We start from the raw sequence: 26,629 nt of genomic DNA, 5'->3' as shown, positions 1-26,629 counted from the left end.
TTATCAGATTATATTTTAGGAAACTGCAGATAAAAAGCTTTATGAAATTTAGCCTTAAAGGGGCCAGCATGCTGCAATGAAGCTGCTGCATCATGCTGGCACCAGAGAAGCAAACTTTACAGTAGGTATTTGAATGCATTTTACAGAGCAATGCCCTGTGTGCCACCGGGAACATCTATGCGCAGTCACAGCAGCTACTGCACACTCAAATACCTTCATCAGTGCCAAGCCACTGATAACAGTGATGAGGGGCCCTGAGATGCAGGCACAGCTCCTTCTTTCTCAGATGTGGCAGCTTCAGCATGTCCTCAGTGGATTAGAGAAGGGGTGGGAGATCTCAGGGCTGTTTGCTCACAGAGGGGACATGGATGCCCAGACCTGCCTGTGACCCTTATTTGTAACAGATGGCCACAGCAAAAGCATGGATGGGATCAGACCTGTGCTACACAAAATACTATCTAAACAGCCATGAAGCCATTCAGCACAACTCCCAAGAAGTCTCTGCTGGAGCAGAGAGGTCCAAATGTCAGCTTTGCACTAGAGGACTTTTCTAGGCAGCACAGCGGTACAGGGGGAGAGCAACAGAAGAAATAAAGCAGCCCTTACCCACCCTGCAGAATAACAGATACCTGCGAGCACATCACTAATTCAGCCACAAAAATCTCCAACTCAAACTCTCAGGACAGCTTTTTCTTTGGTTTCACATACCCATACCACCCCAACTTTGTCCCACACTAGTGCCCTCCCTTCCACTCTGTTCACAGCAGTGGAGGAACACACATGAATACACCCAATTCCCATCTTTCCCCTCTGTTGCTTTATTTCTCTTGAGCCAGGAGAGATGGGTGGTCCAGCTCACCTGAGCCGGTAGCTGCTGACTGCAGGGAGATTTCCCAGGCCCTTGTGAACGCCTAGAAACCTCTCCTGTCCTTGGCCATGCTGGGCTTGCTGCATGACAATTCTTTTGCAGCATCACATACGTGGGGCTGCTTTCCCAAAGAAACCCTGAATCTCCCTCATGGAGCAGCACATTGAGGTACAGCTCCTCAACAAGTCTAATGGATACTGGGCACCACACATGGGCACCCGCCACTCACTGTCACTTGGTTTCTTCACAAATCAGAGTGACTTTGTCATCAAACAAGTCCTCCATAGTCACAGCCACCAGCTCAGAGCCAGTTTGGCTCACTTGGGATTCGGGCAACGTCACAAAGACTTGGGAGCCAGCGAGTTGGGAGTCATCAAAAGAAATTATATGTTCTGCTGCTCCTTGCTCCGACGTCTGAATCACCTGCATGAAAGATGACGTGAGAGTCAGACGCTTACAGCACCACTTTCCCCACAACCGCTTTCCTACCCACATCTTTCCCAGCCTCAGCTGTGGTAATAACATTTATCTTCACACCAGAGGTCTGCAATTACAATAGGCATGAGACTAATGGGAAACACCAAACCACACACACAGATGATGCAAAAGAGAAGACAGGAGAGCAATTTAAATATTTCTCTCCACAAAATTGCTATAATTTAGCTCCATAAGCAGTTGTAGACAATAAACACTCTGTGATTATCAACTGGAGGAATGCCAGCCCAAGGAATCTTGCATACTGGGCTCCCTCATCCAAGGAGCTGTCCTCCACTGATGACTGAGATATAGTAGAGAGAGTCTGGGTTCAAGCCCAGCATTTGGCCTCCAACAAGACAGCCATAATCCCACAGGGTAGGTCACGTGGGTTTTAGTAGCCCCTGAGTAATCAGGCACCTCTGCACACACCCTCCCCGCCTTGGCTCCTGAAAACCAGAACTGAGCTGCTTCCCCTCCAGCGAGTCCACCTCACACTAGCACAGAAATCCCAAAGCAAGGTGGGCTAGGGAGCTTGCATCCTGGACCCCTTTAAGAAGGGGGAATCAGGGAGCAGAAGGGGTGACAGGAGCCACAGGGCTGATTTGGGCAGAATAAGCAGGTTGGATGGGGAAGATGGATAAACAACTGCAGGGGGTGCAGCAGAGAGCTGCCTTTACCTGCACGATCTGGGCTGTGGTGGCTTGGGAGAAAACCACCTTGGGATGCTCCACGCTGTAGTGCCCCTCCAGCTCGCCCTGGGATGGAAAAAGCTCCCCACAGAGCTCGCAGGTGAAGGTGCTCTCCGTCTGCTTAAAGTGCTCGCTGGTGACGTGGCTCTGCAGGGCCCCTGGGAAGCGGAAGGATGCTGAGCAGTACAAGCAGTGAAATGGCTGGGAGCCTGGGGGGAGAAGCAGTGCCCTGAGCCGGGGCTGTGGTGGTCAGGGCCAGCCCAAGGGCACAGGGAGCTGCAAATAGCCAGGACACACAGAGCTGAAACCCACCAGGGACTCTGGGCACAGCATATGCCAGTGTCCCGTCTCCTAGCTACACCCGTTTTGTCAGTTTATGGCTGTTCAGGTCCGTTTTAGCTCTAGCTCCCCGCAGCAGTGGCATTCAGAAGCCGGGCTGGTGCACCTGACTGTAGCTGTGGCTGTCCCTTCCCACACAAATCTCTTCTTCCTGTTTCCTTGCACCATCTGTCACTGCTCCTTGTTGGTCTGGCTTGCACCACCCAGTTCAGCTATTGCAAACCCATCATCCACCCCAGGGGCTCTCCCCTCTCAGAGAGCGCTCTGTCTAGGTCTTCTCCTTCCTTACTCCCCGGGCTGCTGTTGGCTGCCCCTTTTAATGTCTCCTGATCCATCTCCTCTCCTGCTATCCTATGCACAGCCCTGCAGACCAATCTTTTGTAGCAGTCCGGTCTGCCAGTTCACTCTGCTCTCACAGCCTTCAGCTTGCACACTTACCAAAGGGCCCTTGATGGATCTCCCCAAGCCCAGGTCCCTCTGTGATCTTTCTGGTACTTAAGTCCCTTTTTTCCCCCCCGTCTCCCACTAGCTCTATCCTCCACAAACCCCAGTGCTCAGGATTCAGTTCCTCATTTCTCTGTGCTGGTATCTCCTCACCTACACTTAGCTCTCTGCTGTAACAAGCAAATCCAGAACCTTCTTGATTCCAGTGGCTCCAGAAGCTTAACAAGCACATCCCAGCCTCACTGAAACCAGTGCTTTTCCAGTTTTTTCTGCATTTTCTGTTTCCTTACCATGCCCATCTTCACTCTCCTACTTACAACTTAGACATCACCCACTGAGAGGGGCAGTCACTGCTCACAAGGTAACATGAACAACAACAAATGTAACAGACCTGAGTGCCTGCACTTCACATGGACCTGCAGGAGGGCCAGCGTGGGGAAGAGCTCCTTGCATGTCTCACACTCATGGAACTTCACATCTGCAAACAAGGCCAAGAACAGAAAAGTGTGTTCCCAGGGTCTTCTGCAAGAGACCTTCTGAACCAGAGCTCTAATATTTCAGCAACACCACACAGGAGCATCTTTGGAGACAGGGCAGCAAAAGGAGAGCCAGTGAGCTGCAAGATGCTGAGATGAGACTTGGCAGAAGACACTGCTACAGGATACAAAGAATCTACTTCGATTTGCAGGCAAATGGGATGTGCAACCTTGTCCTATCAGAGTTATTAATACATCTCTGCCAGTCACCATGTGGTTTTGCTCGCTAACGAATGGGCCATTACCTGTGTGCTCTGCCTTGACATGCTTTCGGTGAGCAGCAGTGCTGGAGAAGGTTTTGTCACAGGAGCTGCACTGCAGGGAGGAGAACTTGGAGGAGCGGTGATTCTGAGCTGCAAAGACATCAGGGTGGTGGGTCCGGTTGTGATACCATAACCCTGACAACTGCTGCAATGATAAGGATCAAATCATGGTTATAAACCAAAGCTGTTCCAGGGGCATCACGACAGCAAGAAACTGCATGGAAAGCAACAGTAACAGTGGGGTTGTGCTCAGGGGGTACAAGAACTGGTCATCCTCCCACACAAGACTAACACCTCACTTGTTTCTCCATTGCCCCTGAAGAGCTGAACACTGCTGAATCCCTCATCCTCATCTCACTGCAGGTCTCCTTTCGGTGTGCATTTTTGTTCCCTTGTAGGAATGTGCTCCCACACACACTCCCACTGAAGCACACCATTTGCAACATATTTTTATTCCTACACTTCCTGCCAGTTAGAACCTTGGGTGGAAGAGATTCCTGAGGGTCGAGGCAGGCAGGTAGCCCTTTGCAGTCACGGCCCATCTCTCTTCATGGACCTGTCTTTTCCCTGCACTCTGCCTCCTCTGTGCAATTCTTCCCTCTGCTGACCCCAGACTGCTGCACTCAGTGCACATGGCCAGAAGAAATCCTGGCACAGGAGTAGGCAACAGCAACCTCCAGCACATGAGACCAAATCCTTGCTGCACCAGCTCACCTGGTAAGCTTTGTCACAGATTTCACAGCTAAAGGGCTTTCCCCCAACATGGGTCACCATGTGGCGCTCCAGGAGTGACGGGGCACTGAAGACTTTAGAGCAGGTAGGGCAGGGGTGATACTCCCGGGAGTGGGCTTCATGGACATGCTTGCGGTGCTCCTGCAGGGTGGCAAAGCTCATCCGGCACTTCTTGCAGTCATAGGGATCTTCGATGTCTGCCACCCAGGAACACAATAAAAACCACAGGGGGCAAAGAAATCAAGGAAAAAAAGAAAAGAATTAAGAGGGGAATTCACAGAGGGAGGAAAGAAAAGACAAACAAATGCTTGTTACTTCCCAGATGAAAACTAGCACTGGAGTTTTGGCTTTGCATTAAAGATGTTGCTGCTCCTGCTCACCTACAGCTTCCCATGATGGGTTCCCAGCAGCTTGCTGTTTGCTGGAAGCCACTCTTAACATTTTCTTTGGGATAACCCTACTCACAGCATCAAACCACTAAAGAGTCTTGCTTTTCTTGGGAGGGAAAAACCCCACCATGAGCCAGCCAGCCAGCCTGCAGACACCAGTAACACCTGCACAAGCCTCTGCTGGCACAAACGGGTCTGCCATGACCCTGCAGAAGCCATGCCTTGCAGGCTGGGCTGCCCAAGCCAGGGAGGCAGCTGGCCACACTCACTGTGGAAGGTCCGGAGGTGGATGGAGAGCCCGTTGGCCTGGCGAAAGCCTTTCCCACACTCCCGGCAGACGTACGGCTTGTCCCCCGTGTGAGTCCGGACATGGCGCGACAGCTCAATGGACTGGGCGAACACGGCATCGCAGTACTGGCAGGCGTACATCTTCCCTGCAGGGACACCCAGGGTGAAAGCCTGCACCTACCAGGACAGGAGCTCTGTCTGGACTAATTACGAATTTCAAAGGGAGAGGGAAGAGACTGTAAAGTGGACAGGCTTCCCTGGGGTAGCCAGAGCATCTCAGCACAGGGTCAAAAGGGCCCTAGAGGTGGTGGTAAAAACCACACCTGCACAGGGAGTATTAAATTACTTACAGACCTCAAGTATCCAGAGGTACTACATACTTCTGGAAGTACTACACACTGGTGTGTCTCACATTCAGAATTAATTGCCCAGCTACATCACACTTATGCAACAGTAGGAAACACCCCCAAGTGTACTTATTACAAACACAGCATCCTCTGTGCCCATCAGCTGGAAGAGGCATGCCTACGCCCCAGTAGCACATGGGGCTGAGTGCAGGGGCAGGAGAAGCACTGGCAAGAAAAACTATGTGGAATTCAGCCAGAGGTAGGGGCAGGAGAAAGGAGGTTAACCTGAGGGAGGAAGAAACATTGCAGGAGTCTAGATCTGACAGGCCAGAGAGGAGCTACTCAGGAGAAAACAAGGAAGGCAGAGGAAGAGGAAGATCCTCTTGATGGACAGCTAACTGGGTCGCTAAACAGAAGACCTGTACAAGGGGATGGGGGAAAGGCAAGTAGGGAACTGCAGACAAAACCATGCGGGTAAAGGAAATCTGGGAGCAGCCTGTTACACCCAGGGGTCCCCCAACGGATGCAGCAAGCAGCCAGGAGGCAGATGGAGGAACTGGGCAAAAGGGGTGGATTCTGTGGGGAAGGCTCACCCTCAGCATGCTTCTTCTTGGTGTGGTAGGCAAGGGCCGAGGCTTGCATGAAGGTCATCAGGCAATGCTTGCACATGAAGGGACGGTCCCCCGTGTGCAGCCGCAGGTGGTTCTTCAGCGTGGAGTTGGCTGCGAACTTGGCCCCGCACTCCTCACAGGAGAAGGGCTTCTCATCAAAGTGCTCCGTCAGCTTGTGATACTGCATCCCTGGGGGGGCAAGCAGGAGACCAAGGTGGCACTGGTGGAACCCAGTGCCAGCCCTGCCTGACCCTGCTGCAGAGGAACCGCTCCCCCCCAGCCTGGAGGTCCACCAGCCCACCTGTGACACCGGGGGTCCATTGGTGTCCTCCAGCCCAGAGGCCACCAGCATATTGTGACAGCCACAGGGCGGGCAAAGAGACTCAACTCCTCTTACTCATCCTGCTAAACCACCCACAGAATCGGAACAGCTTGATTATTTTTGGAGGCTTTCAAATTTGCCAGTAGCCCCACTTTTCCTTGATGAGCCATGTGGAAAACCAATTAGAGAAGAACTAATCAGAAAGCGGTTGTGCTCAGTGGGGCAGGAGAAATGAGCTGAGCTGCATTTCTCACACACAGCGCTCACAGAGCTGCAGGGAGGAGGAGGAGGAGGTTTCAGACTCTCTATTATATTATCCAGATTTCTGTCTGAACAGCCTTTCTCCCACCAACCCTACCTGAGGCATGAGCAAACTCTCGGCCACAGATGTCACATGACACGGGGAGGCGCTTCTTCTTCTTGGCCACCCCCACCACCCCGTGGACCTCCAACTGATGCTTCTCCAGCTCCTTCTTTGTCGATTTGACCTCGCTGCAGTCCTTACACTGGATTTGCTTTCCTCTGGCCACCCTACAACGTTTCATGTGCACCTTCAGGCGGCAGTAGAAGTGGAAGGTCTTATCACAAGCTTTGCAGACAAAACTCTTCTTGGAAGAAGCTTTTTCTTGGTGTTCCTTCAGCTCCTTGGCACTGGCACCGCCTGCTTTGTCCTCACCTTTGTCCAGAGCTTCAACTTGGGATTCACTATTCACCTTCCACTTCCTGATCCCAGGTTTCTCCCCGCCTCCCTCAGTCAAGAGACCTATGGAAATAGCAATTCTAGTTTCAGTGGTGACCAGTAGGACTGGGCACCAGCCTCTCAAGTCAACTTTCTCCTGTCTCCAACACAGACAGTTGTCCCAGCACAGTAACAACAGACACACAGAGGACATGCTGTCCCACCACAACAGTGGCACACGGCTCTGCCCAAAAGCGGCCGTGGCCACGAGGCATGAAAAAGTGGTCCTTTACTTTCTCCACCCACACATACCAGGGGCTGGATGAGATGGCAAGAGCTAGGGCCAGATTCTCCACAAAGCTTGCTCCTCAAACAGGAACAACTGTTGCTTCCAAGCACCTACCTCCTGCTCTGAGACATGACGTTACAGCAGTGCTTAAATGTTTGAAGATCTGAGCCTCAGGTATGATACTGTCTAAGTCTGCCATTGAGAGTGGATACCCAGCCATTAATTACAAGAAATCTCAGGAACACTTCCCAAAAGCAAACTCTTTGAAAGGGAACAGATAATCTTGCTACGACCCTTTTCAGTCTTCTGGTTAGGGCCCCGAGGTATTTTAAATCGCTCATTACATTCACTTCTTATAAAGTCTAATGCTTTTCTGAGTCCCTGTAACACTATCATCCCAAAAAGCACACGCTGAAAAATTCACCTAGGATCTCAATCTACAGAAAAGACCCACAGGGAATGTACGTATGGAAGAAATCAAAATACAAACAGATATATTTGGCTTCTTTGCTATAATGAGAACCATGCAACTGTGTGGCCATGGAAACCAGCGCAGACTTCTCCTTTTGCCCATACACAGGAAATTCAGCCTGTGTTTGCAAAACTTCATTTCTGCCTTCCTCACCATGGGAAGAGCTCAGCAAAGCGTCCTCCCTGCACAGCGCTACTGCCCCAGATTTCCAACCAGTTAGAAACCAGATGACATATTCCAACAGACTTGGAAATCTTAAGATGTCAAGTGTGACCCACCACCCTGTGAACACATCAAGGCAGAAAAATAGACAGAAAGACTGGTGTCCAGTTTGTCCTGCTCTGTCAATAGCAATATGCATCTTTCACCTCTAAAAGCCTCTTCTCACATCCCTACAACTAACACTGTCAGTTTTTCTGATCCAAGTGAAGAAATATCTTTTAGCCTCCACGAAATGTGAATGTCAAAAAGAACCATCTTGCTGGGCAGGATGAATGTGGAGAAAGATATAAGCACTAGGGAAACCAGGACTGGAAATGTCTAGAAGTGCCACGGCAGCAGGGCTGTACCCAGAGTCAGATGAATGAAGAGGAGTTTTAACACAACACGCACGATAGCTTCTAATGCAGAACTTTTACAGAGGAGAATGGCATTTTGCTTGCAGACCCTCCAATTTAACGATCCCAGGGGCTGACTCAGGCCAGGTAGATGCTAACTGTCTTTTTTAAACACAAGACTATGCAGAGGAAAAGCCTTTTTGCTAGAGTTCTTGACGCATTTCTGAGGTATGAAAGTGAGACTTATCTTGACAAACGTGATCTCCAAAGAAGTGACTGTACAGAGACCTGGAAAGCAGATGGCTAGAGAGGAAGTTATGGAGTTGGCTGGAAGAGCCAAACCTTGTCCTTGCACGCACCAGCTGCCAACAGTGAAAGTGCTCTGACTACTGAAGGGACCCAAGGAGAAGCCAACAGATTTCATATTGTACCTCCACCAAAGAAACCAACACATTACTTCGATAATGCTGACCGTGGCTGGCGATGGCCGTGGACAGTTCCCTCCACAGGGATGCCTAGTGCCTTCCAAGTGCTTCAGCTCACCTAAATTAAGCATCAGAATATATTTTTTTCAGTAGACACGTAAAAATTGTTGCTTTCATGTATAAAGGCAATCTGTACACATCTCCATGCAGCAGGCGTTCTTCAGAAATGTAAGACCTCCGTTTCAAGCGGAAGCTCACATCCCACAAACATGAAGCCCGGAGTTATCATTCATATCTCTTGCCAAGAGACACATGGCTATAAAATCCATAAAGCCACCTGCAACATTTAGAGCTGGTAAGCAGTGATATGAGAGCTGAGGAGACTGACCTGGAAATTAAGATATGGAAGCTCAGCATAAAGATCCATAGGATGCCAAAAAGGGGTGGTAATTGGCAATCTTCCTCTGGACATTTCATACAGAATACGTGTTTTTGCCAAGTAAATACCATTTTTCCAGGGCTCTTCATTTTTATATTGTTTCTTGCTTGATTTTGTCTCAACCTTGGCATGAAGCCCTGCAAAGACACTTAGTAACAGCAGTCTGCTCTCTTTGATATTAGTGCCAAAGAAGCAGGCATCTGCCAGAGCAATCTAGCTGGCTTCCCAGGTCCCTCACTGGCAAGCACTGCAAGGTGTCCCAGGAGCTAAGGTGGGCTTGCACATTCACAGGTATGTGCAGTTGTTGTTGGCTTACCTCCTCTAGAGTCCATTGGGCATCAGCCCTGGCACATGCCATGGTCAGACAGGGTCAAGGGGAGTGGGACAATGCCTGCAGCATCAGAAGGTGACAGAGAAGGAATGGCAGATAAGAGGAAATCACCTTTTCTCTGGAAATCTTCATCAGAGCCATGACCAGGTGAAAAAGCCAACTGGATTGGCGGCAGCTCTTGGTGGAGTTAGAAGAGAGGGACCTAGATCTGAACTGGGCATGAATGCTGGGTCTACAGTGTAGACTATCTCCCAGGGAGACTACTAAGGCCATCGAGTCAAGAAAGGGGAGCAGAGCATGCGCTGTCACCCTCCAAGCCCAACAGCTAGAGCAGTAATACAGATCCTCAGTTTATTCTATACGTGCAGTGCTCCCAGTCACCCAGTCCCATCTACCATGTCAACAACGTTTCCTCATTGCTCAAGAAAGCAGGCAAGCTAACAAACCTGGGGTGCAGAGAGTGACCCAGGGGCAGGTCACTCCCTGCCCCTTCCCAGCACAGGGGGGACATCAGCTTCGCCTTTCACGGTCAGACACAGAACAACGGTAAGTGTCAGAGCCACAGGGCTTGTGTTCATTCAGAGACTGATCGTGGCCTTGATCTATATTTTCAGACAAAGCAATTAAACCTTCTACCCCTAAAACAAGACATTAATAACAAGCTGCTTACTCTAACTACCTAGCAATCTGCTAGTGTTTCCACACTGTGCTGTAAGCTAAGTAGCTCTGGCACCACGAGTAAATAGGGATGAACTGAGCTGAACCAGTGCCTGTACTTGGATAAAAACCACACTGTACATCGCAGCGGACTCTGCGGCCCAAAGAACCTGGGTGCACTGAACACAATGTCAGAAAAATGTATGTGAGCAAACAGAACAAGCAAATCACATTTGCATCCTTTTCGAGAGACTGAAAACCTGCAGTTAGCTTCCTGGCCCTCTTACCTTTTTCATTAAAGCATCAAATTCTGTTAAGCATTCTTCCTTCGAATGACGGATGCAGAGATAACAATTCAGCTCAGCAGGAAAGCATCCCACAGCTCAGGGCAGGGTCTCACACATGGTTATTGCTATGCATTTGTTTCTCGAGTTCACCAAATTGCTATCTGCATATGCTTCGTTCCTACATTTGCCAAACTAGTACAGTATGTAACATTCCCCTACTGCTGTGGGACCCTCGCAGGGGATCATTTGCTTTGTAAAGTGTATACATAGCAAGACCAAACTAAGGCACTTTAAGAAAATTAACTCAGAAAATAGTTTGGGACTACAAACTGCACCATCACGGTCATCTTTGCACGAGACAAGTGTGCTCTAATGTGACCCTTCTGCAATCAGCCTGTGAAGTATCCACACACACGCATATAAAGTCAAGGCATTGTAACAAGTCCAAACTCATACAGATCCAACAGTACAGGAAGAGTCAAAGAAACCCCACAGCTTAAAGGTAATAATTCTAAAAAAGAAACCAATATAGATACCAATTACGTAACTAAGTTGCTTAAACACCTCCCAGAGCAAGGGCTGGGGTGGAGAAGTGCAAATGCCGTTAGGGAATACCAGTATGGGGTCAGTTATGGTCTCCACAACGCTCGTAACACACAAAACTTCAATATGGTGCATTTTACCAGCAAGAGAAATGCACACTGCAGTGTTTGGATCCAGAGATCGCCCTTGCGAATCCTCCTGCAAGTACAACCACGACACCTGGCCAGGGGTAGTTCTGTGAAATGACCTCAGGCCACCAGGACACCGAGGTCCCCTACCAAATTGCCCAAGACCCCCATAACTGTCAGTAAAAGTTCACAGAAGGATGAAAGCCTGTGCTTTTCTTACCCACGTGCCCCAGCTCCTGCATCACTGGCTGCAGGTCCGGGAATGACTCATGGACATTACACAGCAGCTGACAGATCTTGATGGCCGGGACAGACTTCTCCTGGGCTGTGCTCAGAGCTGCTTTCAAGGAGGCCTCTGAACTTTCCTTCTGAGCAGAAATACTCAGTAGCTAGAGAAGTAAGAAGAAGAAAACATCACATGACAGAGATTTTGGGCTGTGAAAGGTCGGGATGGTCTGGGAGCGAGGGCAATTCCTCTTCTGTTTCATCTCTACTGCTGGGAACCTGCTTTCAGAAACCAGCAGATAAATCCCTTTCCATACAGGTCTTTGCCCCTCCACAGATGTATGTGCATGAGCTTAGAGAATTTCAGGATTTTAAAGTTTCAACAAATTAAATTCTCAGACTTTCCATTTTGGTATTAGCTCGCTTAAAGCCACCTTTCCATAGAAAGAGCAGTTCCTCAGTGCCTGTTGGCATGGAGAGGAGCTGTGCCTGCCCATATCTACCTCACCCTTCCAGATCTCCAGCAGCAGCCAGGCAGAGCAGGAATGAGTGACCACAGACTGCTTGGTGGGAAAGGCCAGCTCATTACTGACACACACAGCCCATTTTCCTTGTCACAGTAAAACCAGGCAAGGCACTCTGGGACACTACACAATCACGGTACCCGCAGCGCATTTCCTAGGAATGTTTCACTCCCATATGCCCTCAAACGGCCAACTCAAATGGAAACACACTCCCTGGCAGCTCTGCTTTCTGCAGGACTTAAGCACCCTTGCAGAGCTGAAATGGTTTTATTGTGTTTGAACACTCACATTTTCACCAACCAAGAATCTCGCCAGCAATTTCTTTTACCTAAAGACACCTGCAGAATTTATATAAAACACCCAACACACTCTCACTGCCGCAGAGGGGCACTACTCACCCACTACTTTGGGTGGCTTCCCCAGCCTAAATAACATCCCTTGATTTCAAAGCACACTAAGGCCTGTCCATGCTTTGAGCCCTGAACCGTGGTGGCTCCGAGAGTGTCCCCTCGTACCTCTTTTACTGCTTCTGTGAGTCCTGCCTCCCCTGGAGCCAAGCCCTCCAGGTCCGCTCTCTGCTGGATGGCCTCTGAGATCAGTTTGCTGTGCCGCAGGATGATCTCAATGGCTGTGCTCTCGCTGGTGGCCACTGAAGATGAAAAGAAAAAGTAAAGGTATTTAAAAACACAAAACCCAAGGAGAACCTGAAAGCCTTAGTTTCACTTAGCTTCGTCCAGCCGCTCCTGGAGCTGTTAACAGCAGGAGTGACTTCTACAAGGCAAGCTTTGGTAATACTAATTGCAGCACTGACATGCAACATAAAATACTAGCAGACCTGACTTCCCACTGCTTGTCTAACTTTGGATGAGATCAGGTTTTCCAAAGCACATTGATGGAAGAGACGGTGACAACCTCAAAAGGCAGGCATGGTTCTCCCAAAACCCAGTATTTCTTCTCTGTCCTAGTTACAGACATCCCATTCTGACTTGGGCAGAGAAACTGGGATTTCTAGGCACAGTTTGCCTCATCCAAGGATAGCCACGTAAAAAGTGTCTGGATGAACCATGCACCAGAAGTGCTTGTTTCTCAGGGATGAGCACAGCCAACCCCTCCCGCCCCGCAAGACCACCAAACCGAGCGCTCCTCACACTTGCATGAGTTTTTGACAATGATTTTGGGGGAAAAGCACGGTTTAGGTTTTAAAGTAGGAAAACTCAAAGCCAGAGGCTGAGACTTTGGGGAGGACAGGGTGCTGGGCTGCACACAGACCTCTGGTGAAACACATGCTTTCAGGCTGATGGGCCTCCAGCTGGTTATTAGCACATGATGGTGGCCAGCTCTTAAAAGGTTTGCTCATTACAAAACCTGAAGACACAGAGGCACAAGCAAAGCAACCACATTTGCAGACCAAAGTGCTTTTCCAACCGATCAGCTGTTCCACTGAGGACACAGGTGTTGGGATCCATTGGAATAAAAGAGGTTCCCAGCCAGGGAGAGGGTGGGGAGTTAGAAAGCAGCTCCTGCCAGCAGTGGGGGAAGCTCAAGGAGAGTATGGGGGGACACCAAGGCCATTACCTGCTTGGAAGAAAAACTCTGCGCCGGGTTGTTTCCGGATCTCCTCCATGAGCAGGTTCAGCGGTGCAGGTTCCCGCACAGCCAGCAGCAGCTGCCAAACGGCAGAGACCGACAAAGACCGCTCCTCCAGCGCTGCCGAAACGAGGGAGGCGAAACCACCAGCCTCACGCTTCACAACCTGCTCCATCGCCTTGGAAAGACCCACAGTAAGGCACTAACAAGGGACAACATCCATCTGCCCTCTGTCACGCTTAGACATGACCGTGACTCACCCCAAACGCACATTCCCTTTCTCCCACCCTGCTGAAGACCTGGTTTATGGTATAACCCAAGTGGTAAGCACTCGGAAGCCCAACTCTTCACCCAAACACATCAGCCATTTCCTCAACTTGCTCCAAAGCTGAGCGTCAATCCTCAGTGCCCAAATCAGCCACTCTTACCTGCCAGCCTTCAGCTTTATATACGTTACCTGCTTCACTGCTGCTACAGAACACTAAGGAATCATTAAACAGTCCTGCTGGAGGACTGACCAAAACCAGGCCATGACTGACAGGGAGTAAATCAAGTCCTCAGGACTTGTTAGGGATCCCAGATGGGGATTAAAGCTCAGTATCTGCTTGCACACGTGCAGGAGACTGCTTACCTCTCTCTCAGCAGGAGCCAGGCTCTGTGCAGCAGAGATGCCCTGCAGCAGCGTCTGGGTGTCTGTGAGAAGCTCCACTAAGTTTTCTCGGTATCGTCTCAACAGTTTGGCTCCATAATCCTCTGGGCTCCATTTGGCTAAATACAAGTGAATGAAAATAAGGAAATAAGCTCAATTTGCAGCATCTTCCCAAAGGGCTTCAGAGCCAGAGACTGAAAAAACCAAGGCAGACAGCTCTCCCTGGGTCACTAATGCTCAGGGCCTTACATTCAAGCACACGTGGATTCACTTGCAAGCAGAGGATGAACACAACAAATCAAAACTTCTCTGAATCAAAGACAACACAGAATATTCTCTGCCCACACATGCCTACAAAAATAGATCTCTGGCACCCAAATGCCTTCCAAGTCCCAGTTCTGGTCTGAGCCCAGAAGAAGAAAATCTCAGTTTTCAGCCACATTCAGCAGGGAAATGTGGCCTTGTCTGTGAAGACAACACCTCAAGACGTTCACCAGCCTCTTCTGATGCCCTGGAATCAAGGAGACCCCATTACTAACTCTTAATTGTAGTTTCATTGGAAGACGTCTGTAAGTGAGATTCTTTGATGCACTCCACCAACAAGGAGCTCTCCAACATGCTCTGTCTCAGCAGTCTGTAACTATCAAACATACTAACATTTTACAAACACCCAGATGGTCCAAGGTAATCAAGAACTTAGCAGGCTAAGTTGCCCTTGGTAAATACGTTAAGGGAACACAAATCAGACTCGTGATTGCAAAGCAGCAGCAACACCAACACCCTTTCCTCTCCCTTACACCAAAAAAATACAACTTTTAACTGAATTCCTTCCTCCTCCCATACCTCATTCCAAGCTGGGTCTGCTGAGGTTTGCCCTGATGAATCTGAGAAAGGATGCCTCCAGAGTAACACCACTACCCTTTAAAGACACCCCAGTATCAGGACACAATGGACTAATTCAAGGAAGAGGAACAGTGTTTATTCAGGATAATGAAGAAACTTGGGCAAAATATACTGTAGACAAAAGTAACGTATGATTGTACTTGTCACCAGATTAGTTGATAAATAAAACCGGAAATTGCCAAATAGATTAATCTGAAAAGGATTTTTTTCCCCCTCAGTGTTGGAGTTACTAAACTGGAGAAGATGCGTAGTTATACATTTGTAGGAGAAACCAAAATAAAAACCTGTAGTTCACCCAAGACATCTGTGCACGTTTTTTTCTTTGTGTGCTTAGGTCTTTTAATCATTGTGGTTCGGTACCAAACAGAATGATCTATTATTTGCACAGCACTACCTGGGAGAAAAGCAGCTAAATACTGGATTTTGTTTTCACCAAGCAGTGTGTCTCTGGGACCCAGATGACATATGGTGCTGACTAAGAAGAGAAAGCTCTCCAGGATGGTGAAGGAGGCAATGGCAAGCTGTGGGAATAATCAATGGAAGATTCTGAACTAATATAAAAAACTCCCTGGACAAAGACTTCTTGAAGACATGAGTCTACTCCCCAGCAAAGCTAAGGGAACCTCATTAAGCGCTTGATCTCCATAGGGCTTAGGTATGACTTGGATGTGCCCCACATGGATCAGGGGATGGTTTACAAATAAAAAAATATTTTCCCCCTTCTCCCATTGGAACGTTTCTGATTTTATTACACAAATTTGAGTCATTACCAATGCACTCTTAAGCTTTGCTGCCGTACCAAGGTGAGCTCCATATCAGGCATGCCCTGCACCACTAACGCAAGACATCCTCCTTTCTGTTAGCAGGACAGCACAGGATGTCAAAGGCTGCCATCAGTGCCTCAAGTCACTCCCTCCCTCTTAATTTCCACGATAAGAAATGTTTGTGCTGCTGTTTGTTCAAGCTGCAATTTGAGGAGATTCAGCTCTATGTAATTAAGGAATGCTCCTCCTTGGAATGGGTATTACCACTAGATAATTAACCATGTTGGGAGTCTGGTGTTTCAAGAAAGCAATCATGCTTAACAAATGACAAAGCAAACTGCCTGTCGGGAATGTTTGCTACAGAGGAAATTATCAGCATTATGAGCACAGTTTTGCTTTCTATGAAACACTCATTTACATTTCACTGCATGTTAATTTAGTTTTTAATTTTTCTGTGACTTCAGAGGTGGTGAAATTTACTTCTATCCGAATTGCTCAGGGATGTGCTTAAACCCAGCCAAACTTGGAAGGCTGTCCCACCAGTCAGAAGATAAGGACTCATGAGTCCCTGAACGACTGTAGGCAGGCAACAAACAATAAATCCCCACCAAAACAAAAAGAAGAAGGAGACTAGCCATCCGAGATAATGATGTCTAATGGAAACACTGATGGGACCTCCCATCAGCACACTCTGCTCCACACAGAAGACCACGAGTCAGTGACTACGAAGTTCAGAAACACTGCCTGGATCAAGGACAGGAGCACAGCCCAACAAAATTCTCCCCACAATGTCCCTCAATCACAAGGAATTCACAAAGACAGCACCCAGGTAAGACACTGTCTGTATTTAATGTCAACGCATCTACGACTTTAGGGAAGTTTTAGGAATTTGCTTTCAAAGCCAGCAAGTACCAGAAGTTAAACTCACCAATGGATGAGTTTGGTAAAGATGCCTTCACCTATTAAGCATTCATTACATGAAAATTGTTCTATTTATTACAGACCCACATGCTGCTGCTTCCAAGTGACTCAAAATCAAAAAGTAATTTGATACTGGAAGTCTTTTTGTCCTGTTCTCCAGACAGGACATCCTAGCTTCTACCCTATCAGTGCCAAATTTAAGGAAGGAGCCCAACAGGCTTCTGCCCCACACTGCTTATTTCATCGCAAAGCAGGGGCCTTCATGCTAGCATCACCCTCCTACCCTAGTGCTCCCAGACCACTTTTGTTTGAATAAAATGGCCATCCCAGTCCCTTACATAAAAGTAAAATTGTAAGAGCATACAGAAGTCCAGACAAGCACCCAGACTTCCAGGCAACTCCCTGAACTGAGCCCCCAGGCTCTGAAGCGTAGTATACCCATACCGTCGCCATCAGAGACATTTGCTGTTGCTACCAAGTTGTCCAGCAGAAGGTGGAGACCAGGGAACGATGCTTTCACAGCCCCTAGAAGTTTGACCAAACTTTCCACTTTCAGGGTTTTCTCTTCATCCACCTTCCTGAGCAGACTGTCCATGGCTTCCCTCTGCGAGCTGCCTTCACAGCAATCCAAAACCACCTGCAACAAAGGAACAGCCAAGAACCTGCTTGTGAGAGCTTCCTACAAATTCTTGGATCTGAATAGAGATCAGAGAAACTGGAACAGTGTCACAGTACTGCAATAAATCCATATCCACTGCTTCCACTAATTTGATTAACTGGGAGGTGTTACGGGATGCTAGTTACAGGAACATCTAAACATGTCCAAGTGCATCAGACATGTGCGACCTTGAAAACTACCCTGGTGGGTTCTTCCACCAAGTCTGGCTACTTCCAAGTGGCTGACAAGCAAAAAACATTTTTTCAAGGGAAACAGAATAAACTTAAAGACAGGGTTCAAACCAGTACTTCGTTGAATATTTTTTAACCAATACATTTTAAAATTGCAGTCTCTTTTCCCTCATCTCCCCAATTTTTATGCTTGTCATTAAAAGACAGAGATGAACAGAAAAAAAAAAACCCGACTCATTATTTAAATAAGCATCCCATTAATTGAATGATTATTTCTACAACAAGGCCACATGAGACATCGCTTATGTGAGATACAGTCACTATAGCTCAGAAAAGCTCTAGTATGCCAGGATAACACCTGCAAGGCTCCTACAAGGGAAACCCAGGTGACAACTACAGGTTGACCTCCTCTGCAAACAGGTGTTCCTAAGCATTTGAAACATGGAGCTCTCAGAAACTCCGTAGGTCATCAGCCCAGCTCTCTGCTGTCATAAGCGCTACGTTATACAATCCCATTAATAAAATTATTAAGATTTGTCCTGAAACTAGTTACATTTTTGCTCCCTTTCCCATGGTTGGAAAGCTCTTCTACAGTCTCATTCCCCTGTTGATTCTCCTAATTTTCAGCTTAAATTTATTCATAGCCAGCGTATACCCATTTGTTCGTGTGCCAACATTATCTCTTAGCTGAAAAAACCTTGTAAACTCTCTGAGGTGTTTACCTTACCCTTTCTCTCCAATTTCTTTAAAAGAGCATGATCATATATTCCCTCTCAGTCTTCATTTCACTTGTCTAAATAAGGCAGCTCCTCTCGTCAAACAGCTTTTCCACTCCTCTGATCTGACAACTGCAGATCTGTCTCAGCTTCAATACAAATTCACCTTTTTTGAACAAGACTGGAACGGCACACAAATTTCAGATGAGGTCTTAATTCTTGGTTCTCGTTACTGCATCCAAATGATCCAAATGCACGCCCTTCATTTTATACTACCACGTCATTCAGTTCTCACTGTTTAGTTCTCCAGCCATGTAATTCTTCTCCCTCTTGCAGATCCTACTTTGTGTGGAGAAAAGATCCCCCCCCTTTTGCTCATCAGCAAGTTTTGCTAAGCATGCTTTGGTATTTTTGTGTCGATAATATTAGTGTTAATATTAGGTAAGTGTCAAGAATCCCACTGGCAGCCTTGCTCCAACCTGTCAGTCCCGCCTTCAGCACAATCTGTAGTCATCTCCCAGTAAGATACATCCTTTTTTAATATCATCGCTTCCTCTAGTTTAACAGTTCCCTCACATGAAATTCAAATGCTTTGCTCAAGTCTAGATTGAGGCAGAAAAAACACCAAAACATTTTTATATCATCAAATAAAGATTCCAGGTCAGGCAGAAACAATTTACTTGAACACCCTTTGCTGCATTTTATCCCACTTTTTTTTGCATATACACAGTGCTTCAGCTCCACGTGCCCTCCAGCCTGTCCCAGCACATATTCCTGTGCACCCACTGAGTTGGCTGCCTGGAGTGCTGCTTCCCTTTCCCACACACATCTGTACTGGTCGTCAATTGTAGGGACCACTCTCAACTTGGAAAATACGGTAATAAACCTTGCTGCCACTCTCCTAGCCACAGATACCAGCTCTTCCTGCCTGCCGAAGGATGTCCTTTGAGTTGTGATTGCACTTCAACTGCAGAAAACTTCTGTTTCTCCTAGATTGGGCCCCAGGCTCAGCCATGAGTCTTCAGGTCATCTCCTCTCATTATTCTCTTTCTTTACTTGATCAGACAAATGTTTGTGGCTTGTCACTATATATGCCATGATGGCCAGCAGCCCGACATGCTGCAAGACTCTCTTCATACCTGTAAAGTACGTTTCTTTGCCTGTCAGGCATTTCAGGCATTCCTTGCAGGTCCTAATACACTTCCTCAAGTTACTCATTCACTCAGGTCTGTAACCTCTCATACAAATTCTCCTCACTCATTCAGGATGCAAACTTCACACAATTCTCCTACCTTTAACATAAAAGAAACTAATCCAACAGCTCCTCCTGCGCTCTTAGAGCAGCTGATCTCATTAATTAGTGTCTCTCATTTCTAAAGATCTCTCCTTTTATAGCCAAACTTTGTTAGTGAACCTGTTGACACAACTTCCCATCTAATTCACGCTGAGCTGACTCTGGATTGCTCGGTCTGAAGTCCTCTTTTAAAAGAACACAAAAAGGGGTACAAGAGCAGCATCCTTTTGGGGAGGCTCACGCTGTAACTACCACTGCTTCCAGGCAAGTGTCAACAGGTGCAGAAGTGATGTCCCTGGCAGTGGGAGATGCAGCGCTGACATTTTGAGATTCATTTTAACAACACTGGGTGAGCCAGTCGGAAAACATCCCCCCCATTTTGCTTGCAGCCGGACTTCTCCATCCCCTAGTGTGTCCAGTTACGATCACTCCTGCAACGGCCAGTAACCTTGAGTTGTCATTGATACCTGTCCTAGTTCTGAAGCAGTTTGGTTTGAGCATCAAGCTGTGTAGGCACTGGAGCCAATGGGTATTTTGAGCAATGGGCTTTCCCCTCCCCTAGTCCCCTCTAAAAGAAAGCCTGGACAGAAGAGGATGGATGTTTCTACCAGCTATTCTGAAGCTCCAGGTTCAGGGCTGTACTGTGGACTGCTCGCTCTGAACTCTGTAACAACCTAAGTCGTGGGACCCCATGCACAAGAGGTTACCTTTCTTCCTTTGTATCCAAGTTTACTTCTTTTAAGTGATAATCTGCATCCAAGCCACCCCCAAATCCTACACTCCACCTCCTCACATTACAGAAACAGTAATAAAGCCACAAATCTAAGCACTCAAAAAATAGAAGGGCTAGATTAGAAGTTCCCCAGAAAAAGAGCGATTTACAAAAAGGCTTCACAACATATCATGTGCAGATTTTCCAGTAAAGAAAAGCAGACTTGCTCCATGCACAGCTTGGACCAGGTACAGCATGAACCCAGTTGCCTAGAAAAAAAAAAGGCTGTTACATGTAAAACCGGCACTTGTCTTGCTGAATAAATGTGTAGCTAATGAGGCAGTGATTGTGAGAAGAAAAAAGAAAGACTCTTCTTTATGAACCCTTGGAGAACTAGATCCTATCTCTGTCAGCCCAGAGCTCTAGTGCAATGTTGGAGGAATCAGGTAAGACAAAACCTTCAAAGATGGCTGCTAATTCCATGTTCATTTTCCCAGTACTGCACCCGAGACACCAGAGATCTCAACTGCACATATGCCACAGGCCCACCGTTTTAATCAATTTAACTTCTGAAATAATTAAGCACCTTTCCACTTGGAGGGGCAGGAGAAATAAACAAATAAATCAAGCCTGGAAAAAAAGGGAAATGCCTGAGGTCTGCTCTGCCTTATTTTCCTGTGCCACAGCAAGTAAAAAGCTTTGCACCCATCCTCACTGGAGTGCTCCCCAAATACATTTGTTATCTGCTGGGAACTTGTGGGCTAAAACAAGAGCATGAAGGAATCCCATAGAGAGGAGAAGGATTTTGTATTCGGAGCAGGGTTTGGAGGCTCTGCAGCAAACAGAGCATACAGTGATGGCAGGGGATAAAAAGAAATACTGAATAACACTATACCTTCACCAAAAGAGGCAGGAGTCCCGCAGTATACAATGATGCAATTAAATACTGTATCCTGTGCCCAAGGAACAGTATTTTGATGGTAGAATGGTTTCGGTTTATTGTTAGGGCTGGGTTGGTTGGTTTTTTTTTTTGATGGGAAGGGAGATAAAAAAACCCTGCATTTTAACTACCTAATTTCATGAAGACAAAAAGAAGAGTGCAGGGAAAAGGTGCAGCCTTTAAAAGAAAGGCCGTACTGCAACATAAACAGGCATATATGAAAAATCCTAATCCCCCCACTGCTGAGGCAGCTTTCACAGCTAGGAGCTCAGCTCCAGGCACCCCCACGCTGGTCTCTGCTGACAGCTGCAATATCCCCAGCAGATGCTGAGTCCTTTGCTGCATTCACGCTTTGCTCTCTCCTCTCACATCGCCATTCCAGGCTCAGCTATGCTGAGCTCATCCCCTTTTGGAGGGGGAAACTCATCAGCTACCAGTCACATCCTAGCCCACAAGGACAAGGCAGATGCCTTTGTTGGCAGCACCTTCTTTGGCCCTCGTGCACAGAACTGTGCCCACACTCAGGGATGGTCCACAGCAGACACTTGGTCAGGGACCATGTGAGCAAGACATTAACTGAGGGATGTATGAGATGGGCAGAGGTTCTTGGCCCACCTGTTGTGGCTCTAGCCAGGCTCACTCAGACAGAAAGCAGACATCATTCATGCCACTGGGCACAACAGTGCTTTCCACTCACTATAATCCTGCATCGAGGGAACAAACTGATGTGACAAACTAGGACAGGAGGTTTGCAAGCTGTGTACTGAATGCAGCACGCTAGGGCACCCTGCAATTTCCAGCTGCACAGGCAGGGTGTAGCCAGCTCCCCCCCAAAACACAAAGGAAAGCAGGTTATATACAATATTCTGTCCTTCATGGCTTCTGCAAATCAGCACACAACGCAGTTGCTTACAGGAAAGCAACAGTCATCGCCACCAACTATTGCATTCAACACAAAAAAAAAACCAAACCCACAAAAACAAATCAGTCAGTGGATGTGTTACTCTTGCAGGCAACTGTGTGATAAGAATTAAGAAGTTAAAGCTGGGAGAGTCAGCTGAAAGGTAAACTGATGACCACATACACAAGGATGTAACTGAAGCAGGCAGCATACAGCTATTAGTGGTTCTGCTGAAACCAAACTCCGCTACAGAGCCTTCTCCAGGCTCACAAAAGGCATTTTCAGGGCCTACAGGGAGTAGCAGGCACCTCCTCTGCCCCAGGCTCTGCTTGCAGGGCCAGTCTGACACCAGTGCCAGGCAGCATTCATCCTGGTCTTGAGGCTGCCTTTGTAGCTCAGCTTTCACTATTCCCACAGTTCAGCACAGAAGGGCCTGAGACACACCACGTGCAGTCTGTGCTGCACAAAAGGGAGGTGAAATTGCCAGGTGAGGCTAGCATGTCACTTGGTAAAGCATGCGGTAAGGCATTGCCTTGCAGACACACACACACCCCCACACACCCACAGAGTTTTCCTTATTTCAGATTTTTTTTTTTTTTTACCCGCTTCTCCGAGGCGGTCAGGAATCCCTCTTCTGCTGCCTCCAAGAACTCCACGATGGGGCTCAGCTGTGTCACGCTCTGGATCAGCTCCTCCCTGCATCCCAGCAAGCGAGCAGTCAGCATCTCTCCCTCGTCTGTGCTCTCTGGGGGGAAAAGGGATTCAGAAACACAAGAGAAGAAACAAGTCAGTCTGAAGGAACTGACAGGCTCCTGAAGCGAGTGAGACTCTGTGAAAGATCTAAGTGAATAGCAAAGCTCATCCCAAGCACAAGCAGCAGAGGAAAACCACTTTACTATTCTCTTTAAACTCTATGAAAGGAAAACGTCTCATTTATCTAACAGAGCACAAAGCCATAAAGCAAGCTGGAGGTTAACACCAGGTTTGCAAGGCCACTGCTTTGTGTCAGACTCAAGTAAGAAAGGAGCTTTCAATCCTGAGGCTCAGCTGTGCTCTGACCCACGCTGGCTGCGCAGCCATCGATCCAGCCCTCCAGGCAGCAATGGGGAGAGCCCTGCGCTGCCTACACCCCGCTGCTGCGGGCTGGAAACGCTCCAGGATCTTGGCCAGCATGTGATAACCCTCCTGCATCTTGAGTAAAGACGCAGGGTTTCTGGAGACCCGCTTTGCCTGTAAGATTGCCCACTCACTTTTGCCAGGGGCTGCACCCAATTCTTTACCTGTTTGCCGCAGGGCTTCTCCACTGCCCTGTTCCTTCTCCAGCAAAGCTGCTCTCAGCTTGGGACTCACATCTTGAAACAGTTTCAGTAAAGACACGAGAGTCTGAGCATCCAGGGTCTGAGCATCCTTCACTTTGCTCAGTAGCTTCTTGTATACCGACTGTTCCCCCGCCTCTGCCAGACAGGCAGCCACAGCCTACAACAGAACAGGGAAATGCACGGAAGGTTTTAAGAAGAGTCAACTGCCCTACACAAATGAACACAAAAAACAGAATCCTGGCGGGGTTTTTTTGTTCAGGAAACAAGAAAATTAAACGACACAGAAAAATAATCGCATAGACACATACCACTGAACTCAAGCTCCTGGCTGTGGCCACCAGCCCCAGGGAGGAGGGCAGCAAGCCCTGCCTGCCAGCCCTTCCCTTTATTGCAAGTCCCACAAACTGGACCTGGGTTCCAGCACCAAACACCTCTTCATTTCTTCCCCTAACAGCCAAAAATTGCCAATAAATCTAAGAGACCTAATAAAACATGGTTTAAGCATCGCTACTTTGGAAGCCCAAGGCTAGGACAGAGGATACTAGATTGCAGCACAGAGCAAGGAGAGATCACTCTCACAGAAAGCAGAGAACATTTGAAGTGGGACTTTTAGGAATCTCCATTCTCAAGTCACAATGGAGTTGCATCTCCTAGGGAAAGTTTTGGAGAAGAGGCACGCAACCTCCAAGTGTCGTGGGCTCTCAGCATGCCTGGTAATCATGCCCAGAGCTCCAAAATCTACTCCAGTGACCCGAAACAGCAACTAGAGGCAAACATGCCTGTGCAGTTACGGAAATAAAAGGAAAAGAAATAAGCTGTAACTCTTGCTCCCATTTCCCCGGAGCCCTTTAACGCTGTAAATATTGCCCCTAAAGACACATGCTCCCCAGCTCTCCAGGAGAGATGCCAGCCTTTCAGAGCAGACATCCTTTATTAGAGACTCCAGGGATTCTATAAAAGTACCTTTGAAGTGAAGAGCTTAGCCCAGCTCCAGAGAGAGCGGCCATTTTCTGCTGTCATTGTCATTTTTATTTCTATGATAAAAAGACTGAATGCAACTGCTTGGGGCCGCACCAGGGGGATGGTGGACTTGCTTTTCCTAGCAGGTGTAAATGCTCATATATTAGGGCAGCGTGACAGTACAATGACCTATTGCAAAGAGTATCCACAGAGGGGAAGCTGCAGGAGTCCCAGCTCTTAGCCGCTAACGGCGTTTTTCCTGCCGAACAGAGAGACATGGACATGAAGGGCTCTGTTATAAAGGAATAAAGGAGATGCTGCAGACGTGCTGAAGAACAAGCTTAAAGGTATTGTTTTAATGCAAACATTAATTTGTAATGAGACTTGATAACCAGATCATGTTTGTTCTCAAGGTTTGCATACCTGCCCCCTTCAGATCAAAACGGTCTTGTAAAACACAAAAGATCTTGACTCACCATCCTAAAGGTGCTCAGCACCCTGCCAAATACATGCTTTTACTAATAGGGATGAAAAGTAGCTTGCTTTGTTGCCATATTTATTTTTTTAAATTAAAAACCAGCACAGCATTGCTACCCAGAGCTCTGGGTAACATCCCTTCCTCAGTGCATGGATCTGGTTAATGGAAATGAGTTTTCAGAAACTGAAAGGCTCTGCTATTTATAGTCTCTTTCCGGAAGACCTTTCCTTGGACACATTGCTCAGTGGGAACAACAGCCTTTTAGCTGAAAGAGCACATAGTGCATTTTAGACTTACTTTGAAGCACTAACAATTCCCAAAGATCCTGGAAAAAAATGGAGAAATACTGATATTAGCTGGAATCCCAGTTTCCACTGAGTCATAATGTGCCCACACATCACAGCCTGATCCATTAGGCTTTCACTGCCTGGGACACTTGCAAAACCCTTTGTGGCCAAATTGGCACAAATTAGCACACATCCAGCTTCCAGATCGCAGCAAGAGACCCTCTCTCCGAGCAGGGAAACCAAGTCACCAAGACCTGGCTCAGACTTCAGCTGTGCCACCAAATAGGTTCAACGTCCATCAAGAAGTTTGGTCCCAGTTGAGGATGTCAGTTCTGGTGGCCACAACACTCCTAACCCAGTACTGCAATGGTCACACTCCATGAAACAGCCCTCCCAGTTCATCCCAAACCTCCTCATTGCCACAGCAGCTCCAAGGCAAGCTCTGAACAGGAATCTCTGAAGGTCACAGCCCCAAGAGTAGGTCTCCTATCTAAATATAATCACATCTCCCACATTTTTCCAGATTTCTTTCCTAATACAACCAATTCCTACAGTGCTGTGTCCCTCCGCTCTCTGTATGATCTCCTGCTCTACCCTCACTGTTTCCTGCTCCTTCCAAAGCACCCTGCTGCTGGGTAGGAAGATGCACAAGGCTGCTCATGCAGAGCCACAACCTGCTTCTGCAAAGCTCAAGAGCTGAGTTAGCACTGTGGCCTCCCAGCCAGACGCTCGTTTCTCTCCTCACACCAATCCACAACATTCCCAGTAAGCCAGTGCCTCCAAGACCTCCACCTCCCTCTCCACCATGATTGTGAGATTTAAGTGTTTTGAGTGAGGACGGGGATCCTTGGGGAGCAGCTGGTGGCGGGCCCTGCAGGGAGCAGCCCTGAGCCTGGGCTGAACTCTGTTGGTGTGCCAACCTGAGGGATGTCCTGGGACCCAGAGAGGACCTCAACCAGCTGGGCAAGAAACACACATCCCACACAAGAGTGCAATGGTCCACAATTGAGACTAAAGAGGGATGTGGGGAGAGAGAGGGGGCAGGTCAGTGCAGCCATTAGCCCAGCTGGCCAGTGGCCTCATCCCTGCAGGTGGGCAAGCAGGGTTATGGTTTTTTGCGCCTTACCCACACTCCTTCTCCCACTGTTAAGCACGCATCTCAGCAAAAAAAAAGTCACTTCAGTGATGATTACTGAGAGATCTCCTTCAAGCATTGGCTTTAGAGTGAATGCAAGCACCCAAAGGGTGGTGAGGAGGGATCTGCAAGAGACAGACTGGAAAGCAACCTGGTTTTAGGGTGACAGAAGCAGCTAGCTCCCTTCAGACCCCCCACTCACAAGCTGGGGGACATTCAGTTACAGGACTCACCCCTGAACACGGTAAATCCTGCACCCAAACCTCAGTGACACCTCCGATACCAGGGAGAGCTGCACCGGCCATTCAGTGAGCTGCAAAGTCCCTGACCGCAGGAGGCTGAGCACCATGGGC

At 48.0% G+C, this 26,629-nt stretch overlaps 1 protein-coding gene across 5 annotated transcripts in view; it reads right to left on the bottom strand.

Moving 5' to 3' along the window:
• Nucleotides 1-794: 794 nt before the first annotated feature.
• The window catches only part of ZBTB40 (zinc finger and BTB domain containing 40), a 38,724-nt gene continuing 12,889 nt past the window's right edge, over nucleotides 795-26,629 (bottom strand). For 2 of the 5 annotated variants that reach the window (XM_040586453.1, XM_040586454.1), the window contains exons 4-18: nucleotides 23,378-23,573; nucleotides 22,700-22,842; nucleotides 17,130-17,322; nucleotides 14,080-14,216; nucleotides 13,437-13,626; nucleotides 12,377-12,510; nucleotides 11,333-11,501; nucleotides 6,664-7,068; nucleotides 5,966-6,172; nucleotides 5,007-5,171; nucleotides 4,331-4,545; nucleotides 3,599-3,761; nucleotides 3,209-3,295; nucleotides 2,023-2,243; nucleotides 795-1,291 (exon numbers count right to left, since the gene is read on the bottom strand). In XM_040586453.1, the coding sequence (XP_040442387.1) occupies nucleotides 1,100-1,291; nucleotides 2,023-2,243; nucleotides 3,209-3,295; nucleotides 3,599-3,761; nucleotides 4,331-4,545; nucleotides 5,007-5,171; nucleotides 5,966-6,172; nucleotides 6,664-7,068; nucleotides 11,333-11,501; nucleotides 12,377-12,510; nucleotides 13,437-13,626; nucleotides 14,080-14,216; nucleotides 17,130-17,322; nucleotides 22,700-22,842; nucleotides 23,378-23,573 (2,817 nt within the window). In that variant the 3' untranslated portion in view covers nucleotides 795-1,099. Of the gene's footprint in view, nucleotides 1,292-2,022; nucleotides 2,244-3,184; nucleotides 3,296-3,598; nucleotides 3,762-4,330; nucleotides 4,546-5,006; nucleotides 5,172-5,965; nucleotides 6,173-6,663; nucleotides 7,069-11,332; nucleotides 11,502-12,376; nucleotides 12,511-13,436; nucleotides 13,627-14,079; nucleotides 14,217-17,129; nucleotides 17,323-22,699; nucleotides 22,843-23,377; nucleotides 23,574-26,629 lie in introns of those variants that run through there. The other 3 variants (XM_040586455.1, XR_005826832.1, XM_040586456.1) reach the window with 3 other exon arrangements.

This window comes from Falco naumanni, chromosome 3 (assembly GCF_017639655.2).
Source record: "Falco naumanni isolate bFalNau1 chromosome 3, bFalNau1.pat, whole genome shotgun sequence".
Lineage (NCBI taxonomy): Eukaryota > Metazoa > Chordata > Aves > Falconiformes > Falconidae > Falco > Falco naumanni.
Note: the sequence above shows the minus strand (reverse complement) of the source record. Positions and strands in the feature narration are given on the sequence as shown.